Below are 23,047 nucleotides of genomic sequence, written 5' to 3'. Positions count from 1 at the left end.
GATTGGACAAAGAAGTGGAAAGTTCCTGATTTACTTAAACATCTACAGCTTCTTTATTGCTTTAATGAAATCAATTAAAGAAAGTCAAGTAAGGGTCAAATAAGCAAACTTATTAAGCTGAAGTAAGCATTTTAATGAATAATAATTGCGTTTAAAGGTGTCCTGAAGATTCCTTGCTTCATTTACCGGTCAAGCTTCCAGATTAATGATTGATGGTATTCTCTATTTTTTGCAGTACTTTTAAGCTTTATGTTGGTGCAGGAATACTAACATACTGTACTGAACTGTCCCATTCATGAATAATAATCAGATATTTTCCTTCCATCTTGATAAACATTTGCCAGAGGTAGCCAAATTCCTTTTGTTTTGTGGCAATAAAAGGTGACATGTCAGGGTGAGAAAACCACTATGTCTACAAGATATGCAACTGATAGTTTAGGGATTAATGATTTGGGCACCGTGGAACTGAGAATTTTATTCACAAAAATAGCAACACACTTCTTATGGCAAGTATTTTGATGTATTTTGACTATAAACTTGTAAAAGTGGGGCTTTGGTTTTTGTTCTTCACTCACTTAGTTGTTGCGACCTAATCTAGTCCTAGTTTCTGGACTCAGTGTATTTAGTACTATTGACAAGCAAACAATACAATCACAAACATAATGAAAGCTGCCCAAACTGCAAGTCTTTCCTTAAGCAAGAAACTTTTTTGACCACATTTATTGAGGAAGGAGGCACTGCGAAGTCATGAATCATTGCCAGATCTGATCAAGAAATCTTTGCTGCAAATCCTTCTTGATGTACTTACATAAGCAAATTTAAAACCATGCAAATACAGCTAGGAGTTCTTTTATCCAAACAATGAGTCCATTACCACAGCCAAAGCTTCACATTAGCTATAGGTGTCACAAGACAGATCAGAAATTATTATTTCAGCACTTCTCTTCAAAGACAGCAAAGTTTCCTTAAAATTAAAGAGGAAGAAAAAGCAAACCATTCCCCAAACCTCAAATATTTTTTTTTCCAGCTGACACCAGCTTTGATAGTGGCAAACAGAATTAGGCATCTCAGTCTTCCCTCAAACTACGGAGCACAGGGATGTCACTGACTCCTACTGGATGACATAGCCTTAGGTCACCATTGCCTGGGTTTGTCATGTTCAGCATGCCTGTCCTAGACACCAAAAGCCTAAGAGTGCATAAAATATATCACTGAATTTCAGTATGATAGAGGATATTTTACTTTACATGTAGGACTGCATCTTGCAGCTTCCCTTTCTCCTTCCTCCACTCTCCTAACAAAGAACAATTTCCACGTGGCTTTTGTACTTGCAAAAGACAAAATGGTGTCTTCACAACCTTTAGCACTGACACCTTATGCCAACAACAAAAAACATAATGTCTGTGTACCCAGGAAAAACAACTTAAGATCGAATAATTTCACTTCTAAGTTCCTTAAATTCCTCTGCTACTCACAATTAGTTCCAACTTCATGAAAAATCTATGATGACTAAAGGCAATAACTAATTAAAAATATATATATATATAAATGGATTTTCAGCTAATAGCTCTATTTCTGGAATACTCCAATGCCTCTACTGATTACAGATTTCTACCATCAACTTCCTTTTTTTTTTTTTTTTTTAAATAAACATTTAGCTGTGCCAAGCCCCCACTTTGTTTCCTACTTTTTAGATAAAATTCTCCTGCCAAAGCAACAGAACCATGCTGTGATGGAAGCCACTGTCAGACGCATATACAATCTCACTAAGCTCATCAATAAAATGCCAGCTTAACTCCTATCCAAGGAAGAAAGTTTTAAGATGCTGATGGATGACTTTGTTGATGATGAAAACAATGAACTGGATACGGTGCTCACGGGAGTAATTCAGGGAAGACAGCAAAACAGCTACCAGGCAATTTGCTCTGCAGGGTAGAGCCAGCCAAGAAGGCACAGGGGCTCTGCACAACATATGGGCACCACTGCCCTGCTTTCCATGCCTCACACTCCCTAATTCTTGACTTGCAGACGTTTCAAAGTGACCCTGTGGCTGGGTATACTCTCCACCCTCACACGTAGAAAACAAGAAAATACATCAGACTAAGTTAAGAACGCCTCTTGCTTACCTCACTACAGGTCACAACTTTTTTCTTCAGTGTGGCAGAGCCTGGTTTTCTCTCTCCCATCTTTCTTGACTCGTCCTCCGCACTTTCTTCCTCTTCATTCTTCTCATTTTTTTCCTCATTCTCATACCTTCCATCTCTTTTCCCTAAATTACTTAATCACTATTTCAGCTAAGATGTCGGCAGAATAAAAGATCAGCAAAGATGAACTAGAAATATCTGGAGTTACAATTGCTCCAATCTACTGGACCAATGTGCCAAACCAAATTTATGGGGAACGAAAACAATGTCACGTATAACTAAGGTATCCTTTTTTTTTTTTTTTTTTTCCTCTGAATCATCTTCCAAACAAATGGATGAGAAGCTTTTTGTTGACAAATTTACAAATTTTACTTTTCAATGATTATATTAGAAATGCACCCTGGTTTTTATTCCAGCATCAAAAGAGATGGGCTCACAGTTTCTACATGCACATCTATGTTTACAGACACAGACATGACAAGGGCTAGCACTCTCTGGATCTCTAAAACTGCTGTTTTACTCTTAGCAAATTATTCTACAGAGAGGTGGCGAAAAGAAAAAAAAAAAGCAAGCTTTTCCTCTGAGTTTCCTCTCCCTTACTGCAGTATCTCATAACCTCTACATATCAGCACATACGTGGGATACAATAATATTTTGTTTTCTTTTATAGTTCTAGCACATATAATCTCTATCACTGTTTAGCACACTTGTCTTCTGTTCCTTTGCTAATAGATAATAGTTCATACCAGTGGGAAAATAGCCAGTGATGGAACTCAAGGTACAAACCTGATACCTAAAGACCTATCTCAATCCTGCCAGCAGTCTCAAAGCTCCCAGAGAAAACACAAAGACTGAACACCTGTTCCTGGTTAAACAAAGAAAATTGGATTTTTATCAGTTTGACTGTCACCTTTTACATAGCACTGTTTCGTCAAGAGCCACTAATGAAAGAGCTTAGCAGCAGATAAAGGACATGTGGCTTTGACTGAATCCATAGATTTACTAAAATATTTTACAGCGAGAATTATATTCCATGCTTTTCAGAGCTGAAATAGGATTACAAAGCATGGAAATGGATGTCTTAAAATATATATTATTGCATATGACTGAGCAGCTTCATTAATAACGCTGTCTCAGAAGATTTCAGTTCTGCACGTAGACTTGGTGGAACTTTAAATAAACTGCCTGTCTGTAATCCATATATATTTTGGCAGGCCTTCTGAATGGATGCCCTAGGAAAGAATGGAGGGTTTCAGCAGTTTGCATGCTAATAAAGTATCCTGAAAGCTAACACAATCATTTCCCTTTTCATCCACATCCTCTGTGTGTGTGTGACCATGGACATGCTACCTCCTCTACGTGTGTTCTCCAGTACCATTCTACATGTTACAAAGGCACTGTGAGGATGGACTGCCTTGGAGATTGTAAGTCGACTACATACTGAGCTCGTGGAGGTCCATATAAAAGCTTAAAATAGACAAGGCTAACTGCACAATGCTGCAGCTTGAAGGTCTTTCTGAAAATCCCACCCAGTATTTCACTGCTACCAGAAGAATATAAGAAACTTCTGGAAATTTGAAAAAAAAGATCCAAATCAACTCACAGCTTGTCTTCTGAGACCACCAACAAATGAGTAAAAAAGCCATGATGAAAATGAGTCACAACAGCAGAGCAGCAGAGGAAGCCCTCCCCATAAAGCGGGAGGTGCAAACTTGTGTCCTTTTCCAGAGCCATAGCCAAGGCTACCTGTGCAATGCAGCTGCCAGCAGATACCTTTCAGTTCAGCTGAGGAGTCAGAGCTAAATAAATAACATGCTAACTACATCATTTCTTTGTGCACATGAACCGCAGGAAACTTGTGTGCCTTAAGCACACTAGCCAGATGGGATAATTAGGCTCAGACAGATCATTGACCTTCCTAGGAAAAATACCTCAGAAATGGAGGTTGACTGAATAAATCTGTGTCACGTTATGAAACTCCCAGACAATCCATGGAAACCCATCTGTACTGACTCATGGTGTTCCTGCGGGTGCATCTCATGAGGGCTGGAACATTGGGGTTTGGGTATTATTCAGGATTTCTTAAATCTTCTCTATGGAAAAGAGTACCGAGAGTTCACGGCTGGGAACTACTCAGCTGTCTTTCTATGAAAATGTTGAAAGCACATATATATGCATTTATGCTAAACAATTCTCTCTTTAATTATCACTGAGGCTGGTTTGTCACAGTAAAACAATTTTGGGGAAGTCAAGGCTTTGAGACAGCACAAAATGCAAATATAATTTCACCTTCCCTAAATGGAAGGCATGACACCCATTTAAATCATATTATTCTATCTTGAATTATAAAGGCAAATATAATCAAATAATCTTCTATTTGAAAATAAGTTCATTATTTTAGAGTTACAAAGGCCACATGGTCTCCCTGAAATCAAGGGAAGCTTTCTTTTCCTTTCTGCACCAAGTCTAGTTTTCCTTCCTCAATGTGGACCTCCATGTTCAGACCCACACTGATTAAGAAATACTTTCACAGGAGGCTACTCTGCTATTTTCCAGGCGTTTCCATGTCTTGTAATTCTTTTCCTAGCCAAAAAAAAAAAAAAACAAAACAGAAAGGATCAGAAGTACGACCTGCTATGAACTAAGCACATACCGCAACCCCAAAGACAAGCAACTCCAGGAGGAGTTCACAGGCAGAAGGTAAGAGCAACTTCTCAAGAGTCCCATCCTTCCTGTAGAGATTGGGGCTGGCTCGGTGAGCTGCAGTGACTGGTAGCGTCTTTTCCCGTACCCCTGTGGCGTGGCATTCTCAGGGAGCCAGAAATTAATATTATCCAGACACTTTAAGTGTACCGACTGCAAACATATTACATATCCCAACAAAAACATGCAGTTCCACTTGGCCATTCACTGGACATTCCTGCATTAACAGATCCATCTTGTTATTTGAGACATATCCACATAAGCTACATCCACAAGGGACATGGGGCATCAAAAACTAGTCCTTATTTTAACAAAACACACGTATTTAAATAAATCAAAATAAAAAGCTAAACAGAAAATTTCAACTCATAGCAAGCTCTGACTTTGAAATACAGTTCTTTTTTGTCTGGGATCTTCAAAAGTGACCTATGCCCAAGTTAGGGCCAGGGCATTGGTAAGGAAGGTTTATGCCTTCTGCTCCACACAACACGCACTCACACGTGTGGACACCACCCTCTATACACCCATCGTGTAAAGAACAGCAAATCTCAACAGTATCACAACAGTATCCGTATCTAACTTCTCTTATCAACCCGCTGGCTGAAAATGTTTTTAACGGCTATTCAATTGGATTGCTGCTAATGAACACAGATTTTTAATTATAAAGCAAGCAAACAAGCAGGGAGGGAAAAAGAAGATAATAGATCAAATCATCTTGCGATTTACATAGAGGTAAATCAGAAGTCACTCCATTAGAAGAAGAGGGATTATAAGAACGTATGAAATGACTCGACCCCACTATTTAAACTCGCTGTTTTACCCATTTCACACGACTTCCATGATCTCATTAGTGCACTGTTCTTCTCTTAGCAGCAGTATCCATCCATTCTTACTTGCTGGAAGACACTTAACATTACCACAGACTTCACAGCATATAGACCAGTCACATCACACTACACAGACACAGAAGTCACAGGATTAAAACATTTACAAAGTTCTTTCTTGATGCTAAACTTCCTGAAAAGCACGTTCGTAGAAAAGCTTCCCTACTGCTATTCTGAATCTGTGCACAGCTGTGGCACATGCAAGTCCCACCTTGCCACAGACAAAGTCCTTCTGAATTTACAGACAATCCACTACATGGTAAGAAGAGATTTGACCTTAAAATTACTTTAACACTGACATCTAGAGACAAGAGGTGGGAATCTACTTTTTAATGGGGCTGCCCGACTGGGCAGAGTTGAACCTCCTGTCCATAGGGACTCAGTAGGTCAAGTTGCGGTTTGGACTTGATGATCTTGAAGGTCTTTTCCAACCTAGATGATTCTATGATTCTACAATTCTACTCCCCTTCCCAACACCAAGCAGCTACAGATGCACCTCCAACTCAGGTACATCAGGTACAGTCATGGGTGAATTATGGGTGGTGATGCACCATTCCCTGGAGCAATTTCATGATTAAATCCAGACCTCTGTTTTCACTTATTAAATAGAGGAAATGGGAAAGAAAAGAAGGTAGATTTCAACACTCCTAACAAATGAATTGCAACATAAGCTAAGCACACCCGATGATATGGCAGCTGCCCACATTTTCAGGCAGCCAGACAAAACACTCTCTCTCATCTCAGGGACTGTAATACCAAGGCAAACTCTTCTCCTCTAATGCTCTGTAGCAGAAGTGGCTTTGTAGCTCTTGGTACAGTACTCCTGGGGCTTTCTCTGCATAACAAGGGTGCAATGGTCCATGCACCTACAGGAGCAGCTATTTTGCCCCTGTATTCATTTCAATATAGTCCAGATGGAAGAATTAGCCTATCAGAGTCAGCTGCCAACCAACTTGTCTCAAGAAAGCCTGTGAGGAATGCACAGCTGCTGCTCCAGCACACAACCCACCTTACTGGCTTTGCATTTCTGGGAGTTGAATTAAGGGGATGACGGCTTTTTACCCCTGCAGGGAAGTGTTTCAAGAGGGAGCTTCAAGCTGCAAATGCTTTTCACTAAACATGGTGTCTGATGAGCCCCTGTAGCGTATGTGCATGTATGTGTATATGCACAGATACACCCTGGAAATCTCCCAGCTGGACCTCAAAGGGGAAGATGAACCTTTGAAGCTAATCCCAGCTTGGGGTAAATATGATAAATATGAGCAGGTTTTTATGTCATCTGAATCTATACATTTTGCATGGTCTGGATTTTGTAATCCATGTATCTCATTGACACTAACATGACTTGTGTCAAGGGTGGTTTTCACTTTCTTTTACCTATCCATCCAGAACATTCATCTCTGGCAGCAGTCTGCAAAATCAGAGTGCAGATTCACTCTCCTCCTCAGTACCTTGAAACTTGTTTCAAGGACAGCAAAGGGTTCCAGACTGCTCCTCTACTTGGCTGACATCATGTTTTTTTTTTAATGGAAGTTACTGCTGGTGTATGGTTTTAGCCAAGGGACTGCACAAACAGCAGCACTGTAGGAAGGAGAGCACCACAGCCCTGTGAAGGAGCAGACACCACAGCAGACCTCAGAGCCAAAACCGAATCAGTTAGATATGCACCAATACAAGCGCATATATTTCAAGATAATTGACATGACTCTCCAGTCACCTTCCCTGGAAATAATCAGCTGTCAAAATGAACTTAACTAAAAAGACTAAAGAGTACACCCTCCACTGATGTGAAATTAACAAGTCCTCTCATACTGACAAATGCTTCGCCTTCCCGTAATGAAAACTGCGCAATGGATAAAAGTCCTCTGCTGAACGAGCTGCCAGCAAGAACATCAAGACGAGTTATTTTTCAGCATCACAGGCACACAAGCGGTTCGCTCTAGGAAAGGCATGCTTGCCAGCAAGGCAGGCACACAGACCCTGCTTCCCCTAGTGCTCAGACTTTGGTGGTCTTGTGTGTTTTAGCAGCTTACCTGATCACAACAGAACGCAACAGCCACACCACAAGGGGAACATGCCTTATTTAAGCACACTGAAATGAAAACTCAGCCTGTGGACTGAATGCTTAGGCTACAAACTAGGTAATGAGATCTTCTGACGTATTCCAGATGTATGCATGAATGCTTAGGCATGTATATGGGTAATTAGATATAAATACCTATGGGAAAAGAGAGAGAGAGAGTGATACACTAAAAAACGGTTGCAGAATTGTCTCAGAAAGTTGTCATAATCATTACCTGCTTGGACTTCAGCATTGGTGAACTGGTCTTAAAAACAATCATTCGCTCATGTTAGTGGCTGCCAAACCTCTGTCTAATCCGTTCATTAGCAATATATCAGGTTAGCAAGCTGCCATGGCAAGAAAATAATTAGCTTTCCATTGTGGGGTGGCACATTTCTCTATTGCATTGACATAACAACTAACTCCATAAACTGCTATCATTTCTTTGCTTCTGAGGCCTCTTTTTTTAATTAACCCTTTAGTAGATTGCTTTCAACACACGCGAACTATAACTACAGAGAGCCCTTTGACCAACCACAGCTGTCTTAGCCAGCATGAATAGCTATTATACAAGCAATTTATGGGTGACCTACCTTTAGGTCATTTAAATACAGCTTCATAGAATAGCTGAAAGCAGAACATGCCAAAAGGCATCCTCATTAGCTCTTTCCTCCATCATCTGCATGCACTGAGTAACCTGAAAGCATAATTTTTGATGGTACTATTGTGTCCCAGCAAACATCAAAATGATTGTGCAGTGGTTGCGCGGGAAAAGGATTGCTGCTGTTTTAGAGATTTCTTAATTAGGTCTGGCTTAACTAGAAGATATGTGTACTTCCAGGATGTGTCTGGCTGGACTAAAGTCAAGGTAGCCTAGCCCTTTTTCTGCAAAGTCCTTTACAAAGAGGCAGTTCAAAAAGGAAATTCTAAGATGTGGACGGTATGAAACAGTAATGCTGAATTTCTGCTCATGCAAAAAAGAACTCCTGTAGACAGATTTCTTCCAGGCTACAGCATGTCACTCCAAGCAGTTTCACTGTAGCTACATTTAGGCTGGTATTTTATTCCCCCTATCAAAGATCCAATCTTTATTTTAATCCTGGGAAAATACGTATCAGTGCTATCTTGTACAGTGTGTTACATGGGTTAATTACACGGTGCATTAAAAACCTTCTTATGCATCATGACTTTTGATTTTCTTGCTTTTCCCTTGATTTTGCCTTATGAGTACAGGGACAATGTTTATTGGCACTATCCCTCTCCCCCAGTAAAACACATTACCCAGTGATTTCTGATTCAAGTGCTATGAATACTAGAGCCCTAATTTGTTCTCTCAGGAGAATATTCAGCAGTGTTCAGAGCTTTCTTGTTTCTCTTCTCTGTACTTCTGCAACCTCTCTTTGCTGAGTGCTCAGCAAACACACAACATTATACAAATCAGGTGGGAGGAACCAGTCTTTATATAATAGCACACTTCTAATAAATGCACGCCTTTCTTAATGAAGCCTGACAGATGTTTACAGAAAGCATTTCACATTGATATTTAACTAAAACCCCTTGGCAGAAATCTTAACAAGAGGTCATCAAAATATCCAAGCAATTTCTTTCACTACCTGACATATGGGTATGGTGAATTACATTTACCATTGTGCTGTCTTGCTGCTTGGCTTCATAAGATATCACTAACAGTCATGAATCTCTTTATGTTCTATCTTTAATTGAACTCAGTAAACTGCGTATCTCCCCCCCAAATTGCCCAGCTTAACCTGTGATTTCCATTTTGAACTCAAAATGTTCCAGCAGGCTTTAGACCAAGGGTTTGGGATCATATTATCAAAACGGAATGGGAACTATTTTGGAGCATAGGAGACAACACCTTTACTTTTTCTGGGAAAAGCAATTAACACCACACTCATGTGGAACTACCTCTGAGAAAAGACATGACACATGGTGAGTAAGTATTTCAAACACAAGAGGCCCCAAGCCAATTGCTTGGATATAGATCTTCTTTACTCAATGCTATTCACTCAACAGTATCTTGAGTCCTGCTACAATGCACTGCTTATTTTTTTTTATTTTTTTTTTCCCTGCCACTGCTCCATCTGATCAATTCCATTGGAAAATGAAAGAAATAAATCACATGTTGGGTGAGCATGAAGTGAAAAGCTGCTTCCCCTGTGCTTCATTTGCTAAACTGAGTGTGACTTATGGATGGGCTGCTTGCAAGTGCTTCAAAGGAAGGTGGTCAGTAGCCAGCGTGCCACAGCAGTGTGTCCTAACACTGCAAGAACCAAGAGGAGAAAAATACTCATCATCCGCAAGACTATTAGGTAAGCTGGTTTTATGCATGGAATTTTGAACAGGCTGGAATTACTCTCACCCAAGGGCTACCAGCACAGAAGCAAAGAGAGCTAAAGACTCAGCAGGAGAAAAGGGCATTTAGAAGAAAGTGGTGTTTTTCATTAGGAAGTCATTCCCCTATTGAAAATTTAACTAGCGCCAGTGTAGGCAGCAAGAAAACATTATAAGGTTTTCCTAAATAAAAACAGCAATCAAAGTTTTTGGTTGTCTATCATCTTCGGAATGCTAATCATTATGATAACTGTGCCGGTGAAGGTAAGGAATTATTTTAGAACTGTTATTTTCTATTTATTTTTTGAATCACATCTGTACACCTGAACATGCTCAAGGAAACAAAACTGCATAGATGATTACCCTCATGGAAGCAATCCAAAGGTTCATGAAGTGAAAGCTGCTTCCAGCTTAAAAATCAAGGTTTTAAATTGGGAAAGCACTTGAGTTTCTAGCTGATAAAGATGTTTGACCTGATGGGCAATGGTAATCGTCAGGGACTTTATTCAGCACTCTCACAGCACACAACATAGGGCAGTTCCCCAGTGCAGTGGTTTGAAACAGTAAGGCACTACTTACAGCAACAAGCCAAAAATTAACAAGCACTGCAATCTTACAAATATTAATGAAAATAACAGTCTTTTAGCCTCTTCCCTAAGAGCCTGTCACTCCTATTCCTTCTGGGACTTTTTCCAAACTAATGAAGAGGCATACAAGTCATCCCCTAGTTAAAATAACGTTGGGAACAAATTTTCCTGTTCTGCATCACATCTGTGCTTCACTTAAAGTGTACAGTTTAAACAGGACTGGAAAAAAAAAAACTTCTGAAATTGCGGTCATGCTCATTTAAGATAGAAGACATCCCAAGGGAGGAGAAGTTATGACGAGTAAAGGCAGTGTTTGCATTACTAGTGCTGCATTGTGTGGAAAGGCCACCTTGGTTAAACAGCACAAACTATGGAATAGCAACGTGTTAAGAACTGAAGTTTGGAAAATTTGGTTTAACAAAATCAGCCAATTCTCTGCTTCCATTCACCAGTAAGTCACATGGATCAATTCACATCTTCCTTAACTGTTACACCTTGACTTTCTGTGAAAAAATAAGCACAGAAAATTGCACTGCATTTAGAAGTAAAGGGAGATTTTAAGCATATCATTGTCTTGGCTTTACGTGGCAAGGTTGTGGTAGCAGGGGGGCTGCAGGGTTGGCTTCTGTGAGCAGGGCCCAGCAGCTGCCCCATGTCAGATCAGAGCCTGCTCCAGCCGGCTCCAAAAGGGACCTGCTGCTGGTCAGAGCCAAGCCAGGGAGTGACGGTGGGTGGGCCTCTGGGAGAGCAGATTTAGGAAAGTGGAAAAATAAAACAACTGCTGCTCCTGCGGCCTGTGGAGAGGCCCCTGGCGGAGCAGGCTGTCCCCCTGCAGCCCATGGGTCCCACACGGAGCAGATCTCCACGCTGCAGCCCGTGGAGGAGCCCCCGGTGGAGCAGGTGGATGTGGCCTGGAGGAGGCTGCGGCCCATGGAGAGCCCCCGCAGGAGCAGGCCCCGGGCCGGAGCTGCAGCCCGTGGAGAGGAGCCCACGCAGGAGCAGGGGGTCTGGGGGGAGCTGCCGCCCGTGGGGGAACCGTGCTGGAGCAGTTTGCTCCTGGGGGATGGACCCCGTGGTACGGAGCCGTGTGGGAGCAGTTCTTGATGAGCTGCTGCCTGTGGGCAGCCCCCGCAGGCTCAGTTCGGGAAGGACGGCATCCCGTGGGAGGGACCCCGCGTGGAGCAGGGGCAGGGAGTGACTGTGAAGGAGCGGCAGAGACAAAGCATCAGGGACCGACCACAGCCCCCATTCCCCGTTCCCTTGTGACATTTGGGGAAAGTAGCTAGAAGAGGGTGAATGGGTGGGGAAAGGTGTCATTAGTTTTGCTCCTAGTTCTCACTGCTCTAGTCTGCCAGTGATAGGTAACACATTATATTAATCTCCCTACACTGAGTCTGTTTTTTCCTGTGACAATAACTGTTGAGCGATCTCCCTGTCCTTATCTTAACCCTAGAGCCCTTTCCATCATATTTTCTCCCCTTCTTCCTCTGAGGGGAAGGGGGGGGGAGGAGTGTGAAAGCAGCTATACTAACATACCACCACACTTTACTGTAAGACTCCACTTCCTTTGAAAGCCACACAAATTCTTGGATGCCTGATTTAACTTAATAAAATAGAAATGTAAGAAACCAAGTGAATATAAAGCCAACACACACAGTGTACATCTTTCTTCATTGCTCCTTTTAAGCACACTGCAAAATACTAATCAGCCATGTACTCCTATTACTGTGTTGCTGTAGCACTTAGCTAGTAAATAGCTTTTATTTACAAATGGGATTATTTGCAGAGAGAACGCAATTGAGAGCTCACGTGGACAGATGCTGTGGCTCAGCTAATATCAGGCAATATATTAACCTATGGTAACTCAATCTTGAACAAGACAGAGTTTTAGAATTTAAGAGATCATAATTTAATCAAATACTATGGTATTCCACTGGTACAGAATTTTATTCCAAGGATAATACAGTGAGATGCACACAAATATTTTAAATATGCCCTCTGAATCTTTGCCACAATTTCACTTAGTGACGTATACAGAATCAAAATAGACATCCAAGAGCAAAACATGGGAGCAACCTTAACACTGGGATTTCTTCTCTAATGAACCAGCGTAAAGAATAAGACTGAGTATAGGAAAACTTCACCTCCCTTAATATTCATTTTCAGAACTTTCTTCAAACACCAAAGAATCAACACTGGATGCAGTATGTGGAGACCGAAGGGGACACAATATGACTGCAGAATATCTTTGATTTACACATATAGAGACAGATAAGATATATAAAAAAAAATTAAATAAACTGCAATACAAACTAAGGGGATACCCAATTCACTGGAAAATAAGCAAATCCCCAAACATGCCTCTCTGTAAAACAGAAGCTGTCAGGCAGGACAAATCAAGCAACAGCACACTGTTCACCGCAATACCCTGGTGGATATTAGCATGAAGTCACTTTCCTGTCTGAACCAGAACCAGCACCCAGGACTAAACAGGATGGCAGGTGTGTGAAACTGCCATGGTGAGCAACAATGTAAGGTACATAAGGTAAATCAGAACTTTTTTTTTTTGTAATACATGAAAGTTGACAGAAATTTTATTCTTCTCCCCCACATCCCCAAGAATTTCAGTGTTTTTTTGTTGTCGTTATTGTTTTGTTTTGTATTTTTAAATTGGCTTCCACCTTTCTGCTCCTGGAGCTGAAGCTAAATACCTCTGAAGAGCAAAGGAGCCATGACACACTGAAGCAGTGTCCTGACTGTACTGCGAGGAGCAGGCAGCTTGTTTCTCCATGGTCACCTGGGGCCATCCCTGCCAGTCAACTGTTTGGGGCATGTTCTCTCCGTCTTTTGCTTCAACCCACAGCAAAGCAACAGCCCTGTCAACCAGCTGCCATGAGTGACTGATAGGGCAGAGTTTAGGTGTGACACATGAGCTAAGCCTGCAGAGAGAAAAACTGGCTGCTGAAGAAAAGCTGCTCAGGCTCTCTGCAGCAGCCTGTAATGAGAAAATATTGCAGAGAGAGTTCTGGAATGCCTATAGGATACACTGCCTTTATATTTTAATAGGCTCTTCTGCATCCTCCTACCTAATATAAAAGTACTACTTTAAACACTAGTATAACTTCTGATTGCCCTCACGTGCCTGAGCAAAACGACAGCATGCTATGTACTCAGGGACAGTTACTGCTGCCTTTCAACAACAGAACTCCCTGCTGAAAGCATTTTGGCTTCTTAGTGGAAAAAAATGTATATACACTGTACATATATGCAATAAATATATATACAGTATGTAGAGAGAATTGTTCTTGTAACAGATTCAGGCTCAGTATAAACGGGTAGTTTTGCCATGTCTTCAGGCAGACCCTTCTCATCCTCTGATAGCTGTTTATCATGAGATAAACCAAATAACTTGGAAGTCAGCAAAACACACTAAAGAAATGCCCTTAGAGGAAACAACAGCACCTGCAACTACTTAGCCAGCTCAACATGAAAACAAGTCAGCACTGTATCTCAAATGCATGCGCATTCCTGCACATATATGTGAGTTGGAAACAACAAAGACTGTGATTTTGGGATACATTTTTGCTTGGCCCGCTTTGCAGTGTTGCACATTACATCAGATCCAATCTAAGAGGAAAATGTGGCCCAAGAACAAAATCCTGTGATTTCTGCGCTGGAAGCACATGTTGCTTGGGTAGCCACCAACTTTCCAGAGTAATGAGAGAAAATGAGAGGCAAGCACAGAGATACAATAGAGTTAAAGGAGTCCCTTAAATTAAGATGATGCAGACTGAACTTCATCTCGACTTTGTTAACAGCAGCAAACAACACCAAAAATTACTATTATTAGTTTACTGACTTCACCTACCAGATTTGGAAGCCACTCTAAATGCCCAAGGCAGCCGTAAAGGAGCAAGTCTGATATTTCTTTGTTTTCAATATATAGCTGCCAAAATACCTGCTGCAGTTTTTCACCTAACTACATATTCTCTAGGCAATTTTAATCACATACAGCTGTTCATGCAACTTTAATGGTGTTTTTCCCACTGAAACATTAATATTTCCTGTTTAACAGTCCTGTATTATAAATCATTTTATGAAATACAGCCAATTAAAGCAGAAACTTTGTGCAGAAGTTTTTGCTAAGTGACTGATACACACAGAAACATGGAACAAATACTACCTTCCACACACAGGCATATGAATGCCTGAGCTGAACACATGAGAAAGGAAAACACCATGTTGGTGCATAGAGCACAGATGGGACAGGAATCAGGGTTAAAGGATTTCTTGTTCACTATGTTATTTTTTAATGAAAATTCCTTTTTTATAAATGACATACTATTACAATCTTAACAACTGGACTTTACAATCAGTTTAGGATTCCTATATTTTACATATAGAAGACCACCACAACCACCCGATTTGATACCTTGCTTCATGCAGACTGAAGAACCACCCTCAGACTTTGAAACTTCTGTGTCGCCTCTGCTTTATATAAATTAACTGCCAAGGCGTGACTGAAGAAAGTAAATAGAGAGAAGAGAGGAGAATCAAAGGTACTGCTTATTTAAATTTCACAGCAGTTAAATTTCTGATGTTTGCAATAGTCCTGTCTCGACCTCTACTGGGACAGCATTATGATACTTTCTCCATTCCCGAGACCAAGCTATATACGGTTGAGGGAATATCATATTTTATTTAAACACACTGCAGAAGGACATTAAATTTTACAGGTCAGATTCTCCATGGTGCTTGAGTAAGGCTGGGGCTGCAGGAAAAGCAAACACGCCGCTCACTTGAGAACTGCAAGGTGAAGCTTCGTTGGATCTGCCCTTGGCCTTATTATGGTGGGACAGGTCCCTCAGCCAACAACACACCCTCTCTCCACCATTTTAAAATAGATTTGAGCCCCACAGTAAGACAAAGCCATGTTGTACCCCTAAGAGCACCTCACACAGATGGAGCTCCCCACCTGCCATTCAGAAGCATTCCCAAACCACCTTACATTAAAGTTGTAATACTGCATAAAGGAACTAGGGCAAATTTCAGTAAGTCCAGCCTCACAGTAAGGGTATACAAAACCAGGACCACTTATTCCCTCTGCCCACACAGATGATGCTAGACCTGCACCTTACTAGCAGCAGCTATTTCAGCCACATGACGCATATATTTCAATTTAAGTACGACCCCAAACATGAAAGGAGGTCCTGACGGAGTCTGCCTAAGGCACCTGAGATGACTCCATCTGGAGCAACATCTCTCCCGCCGCATGGTCACTGAAAACAGGCAGGACATCCCCAGTGGATGACACAGACCTGACAATAACCATGACGTGGTCATGTTTTAGACTGAGCATCTCTGAGCCTTCGCTGACAGGAGACCTGTAGCTCCATCTGTTGCAGACGCAGAAACACCACCAGTGCCCAAACAGGTAAGTGCTGAGAAGCCATCAGAACCAACTTCACTTTATCTGGGGCAATCTTTCAGCCGTATAGAGAAACAAAAACCTGTTGGAGACCTTGGAACAATCTGGTTGTGTTTTTTTTTTGGTCTAGCAACCGTTCTTCCCCTCCAGGCTCCGTCTGGGCTCTTGGCTTAACCCAACATACCTATACACACACGCAGCTCCCATGCCCGCTCTGCAGTGGCAGCAGGCTGCAAGCACGGCTGCATCCAGCTGCGCGCGCCTACTGGGGCTCCGACACTGAAAACAGAAGTGGAACGGACAACCAAGGTAATTCAATTTAGGAAAATAATTCACTTTCAGTACTAACCACTCCCCTTTACACCCAAACGAATCACTGGCAACAAATGCCCAGCCTTTTTCTAATGGAGAGGGAGCACTATGCTTATTATCTTTATTCTTCACTCCCTACGGACTGTAGAAATGTTTGTGCCAGATTCTGAACACACCGGTATCACTGTAAATAGGACCTGCCTCCACAGGAGTAGCTAACTACACTGCCAGTACTGTAAAGCAGGAAGGAGATGGGCATGTGGCACTAGTTACTCCGTGCAGCTCTCTAAAGTCAGATTGAAGTTTAAGGAGGATTTTTCTTGTTTTTGCTGCTGTTGGTTACCTGAAGCATGAAGCTCAATCCCCACACAAATAAATCCTCTCTTCCATTCCTCTCTGTCCCCACACTGCTTCCTTGCAGGGCACGTAGATGAAATAACCATAAAATGGTTCACTTGTAGTGACTTGTGACATAAAAAGCATGAAAATTCCCCCTACCCAAAGATTTTCTCAGTGAAGTGCACCTTTTATCCCTTCTGTAAGCTACTTTTCTGAACAGATACTTCTTTAAAGTACTACCTGTCCCTCTTCACAAAGAAGAAAACATCTTCAGCTATGAAAGTATCTAAGCTCCTTCTTGACAGACAGGCTGTGATACAGAAGGTTATTAAATCCTACACCTAAGACTGTTCCTCACTCTGCAAGTTTTCCATTCACTTCTAATGCTGAAAGTAAGTGAGTACCTATGCACATGCACTGTTGCACCACAGTCTATCCATCCCTCCTTTGAAGGGTTGCCAGCACTTTTGTGGAATCAGGTTAGAGAAGTCAGCTACACCCCTTCCTTCCCACAAGGGATAACGCACAGTGTCTCACATCTGCCAAGTGACTGAATTCACTCATTTCTAATAATGACCGGCCTCCATGAGACTTCGTCTACAATTCTTAATCAGGCATTTGTCCGTGGTCCTGCTAGGGACGGAGGCACTTCCCTAGCTCTTGCTGGTTCACCACCAGCAATCCACAGCCCAGGCAAGTTGGGAGAGCATTGCATGTGATGAAGTGCCAGGAATGGGAGGGAAATCTGAGAGCAAAAATTGTGCATTTTTAGTGCACAGATTTTAATAAACACATAGAACCCGAACTTCACCTCCTACCTCTTCTTGCTCTACCAAGGGCAGGATGCTGAGTGCAAAAGCAGCCATCTATCTCCCTTGCATGCTTTCCACGGCTTCCCTGTAAGGCAAGTCCCACCTTTCCCACCACGCAGATTATGTGGCTGAGCAAACTGTGCATCTCCTACGCTCTTTTGGGTTACTGACACGATGTCGTCGAGGTCATCTCTGCTGCGATAAACCCTGAAGCACAATGCTGGGATTGTTTCCCCTGACTCACATTCACAGTGCATTTGTTCCAGTAGGCTTGCAAATGACGGGATGAGGCAGGCTAGGTTTTCCTGCTCAATAGGCTTTTGCTCCAATCTAATTAAAACATTTAGCAATTCACTGAAGTTCCTTGCAAACTGCACAGATCCAATGCTTTAAAATAAGCTCTGAAAGCAAACAGCCTGGTATTTTTAAAAACAACTCCTCAGATGGAAAAGGATTCCTCAGGAATTTCTTTACTATACTATACCAAAGCTGCTGAACCAGAAAAGCCAAGCTTCTTTTGAACTATCTTGTTTTTGTTGTTATTGTTAATGGCTTTTTTTTTTTTCTCCCTTGTCTAAAAGCTAACAAGGAAAACCACTCCTGGTTCTCTGACATGCACAGAAGTGACAGGACAGCTCAGTGGAAACAGTCAGCTCTGGTCACCTTGGTTTGAAACTGGGTCAGTGATGCCAGCTTGTGGGTATACTGAAGGAATATGCAATTAACGGGGGGGACTCAGATGCTGAGGACAAGAACACCCTTTTCTTGCAGGCAGGGCTCAGGTTATTCAGCTTTTGTGCTCTGAGAGCAGGCAGCCGTGTCATAACTAAGGCATTTTTATGCATGGTTTTTGCAACAGGCCCCCTTTCTGGGAAATGCATCAGGGAATCTATGGGAACAGCCAAGCCAAGCCCCACACTGTCGTACCAGCTTAATTCAAAGGCAAGCAACCGCAGGAGATGGCCACCACCACAGTGCGGGAGCACATGCACTGACAGGAAAGCCAGGGGAGCTCCAAACAGCAGCAACACCCCTGGAGACGTCCAGTGGGAAAGACTACGCAGACTTAACGCGGTGTGCTTGTAGCTCCATCCCCGGCACTGAAACCACACCTCCTGCCTGCCAAGAGTGCCCTCCGTCCTCCATGCCTCAAAAAATGCCTCTCTTCACCTCTGAAAGCAGAGTGCCCTTAAGCTGCACCACCAGGAACAAATTCCTTCAGGGTTGTAACGACCAGTTAAGGGATGGGAGGCAATTACTTCTGTACCCATACAAACGAAACTCCTCCAATGCAATTAACTGTCCCTTATCATCTGCTGTTGAATTTGTGGGAAAGCACATGCTGTACACTCTCTCCTCCCCTAGCCTTTCCACCGTTTTAATCCGTTTATTTTAGCTAATGTAACGGAACCTACCTATTCTAGAGAAATAATGTATGTCTGCAAATTATCTCAGTATTTTTAAACGTCTTTTTTTTTAAAAAAATAGTTAATATATAATTTCATTTGAGATTTTGCAGCTTTCATTTCTATTAATAAATTATCATTTCTTCTTTATAAGTGATGAGCTAGTGTGTCATGTAATTTTTTCTTCTAAATAGACCAAGACTTTGATCTAATGCAAGCCCTTTCTGGGAGTAGAGAGACTTTCTGTCTAATTTAGTTACGAAAAGTATTCAATTAAACTTGGGAGTTTAATTCATTTAGTTATGAAAATTAAATGAGCTCAATAAGGTGCATTTGATTTGCCTCAGGGAAAAAAAAAAGAAAAAAAAAGAGAAGAATCTCTGAAAGGGGAACAAATAAGAAGGGAGAACAAAAGTAACTTTTATTGCTCAGATTGAAAGGTGGATAATATGAACAGCCTGCATGCGTTTTAGTGTGGATACATAAAATGTATTCACAGTGGGTTTATGCAGATTTTCTACCCAGAAGTCACATGAATATCTGGCATTAACACTCTGATTGTCTCCTGGGTAACAAAAATCCATGTAGGTCATAACTGAGTCCATCTCAGTCACGAGGAGATCTGCCTCCTCAAACGGGGAAGGCACCTCCCACACGCAATCCTTCTCCATCTCCCTTTGGGGAAGAAGGAAGCAATGGAATTTTTTTTTGCAAAAACAGAACAGAGCCATTTGGATCTCTCTGCGAGAAACCCCCGTCTAGTTTTCCAGCAGTCACTCACCATTTTTGCAGATGGGACAGCACTGATCAGGCTCATACACTGGATCCACGCACTCGGTCTGGGGACAAGCTGACACAGTGCACAGCACTTCTCCATTGGCTTCACAGCGACACTTCTCACACGGAGAAACCTGAAACACAAATCCACTCGTCTTTTAATTCTCTCTTGTTCTTTCCTCGATCTCTTTCTCCTTCCCTTTTAAAAACCAAATGCTTTTTATGGCCTGAATAGCACAAAGGGCAAGGCCAGGCTCCTGCAAAATTATGGGACTGCTGCAGAATGAGTCAGAGGTTCTGCTCTGAACCTGTGCCCCAAAGAAATCAGTCAAAGGGATGTTGGGTACAGGAAGTCTTTACACTTTAACACAAATAAAGCAAAAAATTCCCCACCCCTTTTTTAATGAAATTCCAGCATAATAGGTTCATAATTCAGATGAAATTTGGTTAAATTCCATCAGAAGTTCAAAAATTAATTTAGCAAAAAATATTGTATTAAAAATAAAGGATTTTTTTTTCTAAATGAAATATGAAACTTAATGTAAAACCTTATTGCAATTTTTCCAGTTTTGAATGTTTCTGGTAGCAGGAAGTTGCATTTTATTGAAAATGATCATTTTCATAGAGAGGTCAGCAAAAACATTCTGTGAATTCATGTTATTTCCCAGAAGTTACCTATTCTTTTTGCAATATTTGAAACTTTCTGAAAAGAAACTGCAATTCAAAGAAAGGGGTGAAGCACAGAAAAGGGTCATCCCTTTTTTACCTTCTGAAACATTACTGGGTTTTGAACACTTCTACAGAATAGAAGTACCAGGAGATAATTACTTAAATGACCTACTTCAGTGAAATTAATTCCAAACAAATTAGAATCCATATTTAAGAAAAATATGGACTTTAAAACGTCTGTATTTGCTAGATGTCCTCTTCAGTGTTCCTGAGAAGGTGCTGCACGTGGCATCTGTAACATCCTTTTACCACTCGAGGAGCTGGAGGTGAAGGGAAGCAACGGTGCTAAGGAGGAACAAGTGGTATACTGTAAATCTCATCACAGCACTGCAAAAACCACGCTGCTATCCACGCTCAGAGTGCAGGATGACAGTGCGGCTGCATGTTATTACTATGATCCTCTAAATCCATAATCTGTGCACATTCTAGGTTTACTTAAGGTCAACAATTTGACAAAGCTGATTTTGCTTGGACTCCTTCCCATTCCAGATTCCAGCTGATGCCAAACAACCACCCTCTGCACTTCTCCAACGCGAGCAGAGTAGCCACAAGCCTAAAAAAAATCCTTTGCTGTGAAAAATCATGCAGATTTCTAACTTGCAGATCATCTGCTATCTTCTCCCTATCTCTGAAGCAGCCTGTCACATTTTTTCCTCAAGTCCGTTCTCCGCTTGCTCGCCACTTTCACATCTTTCTCACTTCCAAAGTCCAAACATGCTGATGCTTGCGCAGCATCATCTCCAACTAAATGCTCATCCATGCTTTGCCACTTCTCTTCCCACCTGCCAGGGCTGTCATTTGTTTATGCACTCATGTATCTTTTCACACCAGCCCCTCTGCGTAGAATGCCTAAATAGGGTCTGTTGCTGTGTTGCTTTCTGCTTTTATTGCTATTATTTATTTCAGACTTCCTTCGCTAGCTAGTTGCTTCCAGATTTCTCTTTGCTTTGCACTCTACCCAGGACAAAAACACACCATGCGCTTATAAAGTGCTACAAGCAGACTGATAGCCCGGTACTGCAGATTTTTATTGCAGGCTTAAGGACAAGAACTTTGTCTTGTAATTGCTCATAAACTGCCATGTTCACTTGCAGAGCTGGAGTACCAGCAGATGAGGAGATTTCTGACCCAGTGTTCAGTGTCAGCTATCTCAGGCAATCACTTAAATTCCACGTGAAATCTTGAATGTAAGCAAACCTGAGCCCCTCGTTATTTGCAAGTCACTGGTGAGACTCCTTCCCTCTGGAGTTACATGAAGAGAGAAATACATACTAAATTATAAAAACACATTTGGTTTTTAATTAGGAAACCTTCTCGACCAATGCTACTAGAACTCAATTTCACAGACAAGGCTCAACACGGCAAATCTATAGCTTTCAATTGGTTTCAAAATTTCATGGCATCACTTGAAAAACATGCAAATTTGCGACAAATCGCAGTTCAGTGAGGCCTGGAACTACAACAGATATTCCCTCTCCCGCAACTTCACTTTGTATCTACGCTGTTCAGTACTGAAAATGATGTAAAAAACAGAACATCTACTAACAATCAGGAAACAGTAACAGCAAAAAGATGTCATTCCTAAAGTTCCTCATCTGTAATATTTAATATTCTAATTAAGTAGGTTGTTTACAAAAATTCCAAACAGAGATAAGCCTAAATTTTCTACAGCAACAAGCCATTAAATAAAGCATTGAAAATGCTATAAAATGAGAAAAAAAAGATCAAATTTTTGTCTAATAGTGATAATTTGGAACAATGGCCTTCCCTCTCACACAGCACATATAGATGAAGACTACATCTTTCATGAACTGAGCACTCCACCCACGTGATACAGTAGTTATGAATACCCTTCCTGTGTGATAGATGAAGGGCTGCTTCAGGGGAATGCAGACAGAATCATAGGATCATCAAATGGTTTGGGTTGGAAGGGACCTTAAAGATCACCTGCCATGGGCAGGGACACCTCCCACCAGACCAGGTTACCCAAAGCCGCATCCAACCTGGCCTTGAACACCTCCAGGGATGGGGCATCCACAGCTTCTCTGAGCAGCCTGTGCCAGTGCCTCACCACCCTCACAGTGAAGAATTTCTTCCTTCTATCTGATCTAAATCTCCCCTCTTTTAGTTTAAAACTGTTGGCCCTTGTCCTGTCACTACAGGCCCTGGCAATGACTCTTTCTCCATCTTTACATAGCACACCTTTAATAAGCACTGTCATCTGTCAGGCACTATTTTGTCCAGCTTTTCTCTTACTGGACAAGACGAACACTCTCCTCTGACTTCTCTGTCACAGGCAGTTATGCTTGCTGTACAAACAGCAGTTTGTGACTCTATCCACTCGTTGGCCCAAGGGTCCCATCATCCACTCATCTAGGAACATGACGAAACCCAGAGGTACGCTTGGTGTGGTTACTTCACGTAAGAATCCATGGGAAATGCACAGCAAAACCTCCAGCCACGGTGTTATCCCAAACCAGGTACAAGCCACAACCAAAGACCAGATTCTGAT

The 23,047-nt window shown here is 41.8% G+C and overlaps 1 protein-coding gene across 5 annotated transcripts in view; it reads right to left on the bottom strand.

Moving 5' to 3' along the window:
• VWC2 (von Willebrand factor C domain containing 2) overlaps positions 1-23,047 on the bottom strand; it is a 57,063-nt gene that overhangs the window by 27,665 nt on the left and 6,351 nt on the right. For 4 of the 5 annotated variants that reach the window (XM_080578955.1, XM_080578959.1, XM_080578956.1 and 1 more), the window contains exon 3: positions 19,811-19,940. In XM_080578955.1, coding sequence (XP_080435081.1) covers positions 19,811-19,940 — 130 coding nt within the window. Of the gene's footprint in view, positions 1-18,754; positions 19,705-19,810; positions 19,941-23,047 lie in introns of those variants that run through there. The other variant, XM_080578958.1, reaches the window with a different exon arrangement.

The sequence above is a fragment of the Anser brachyrhynchus genome, assembly GCF_964034855.1.
Source record: "Anser brachyrhynchus genome assembly, chromosome: 2".
Lineage (NCBI taxonomy): Eukaryota > Metazoa > Chordata > Aves > Anseriformes > Anatidae > Anser > Anser brachyrhynchus.
Note: the sequence above shows the minus strand (reverse complement) of the source record. Positions and strands in the feature narration are given on the sequence as shown.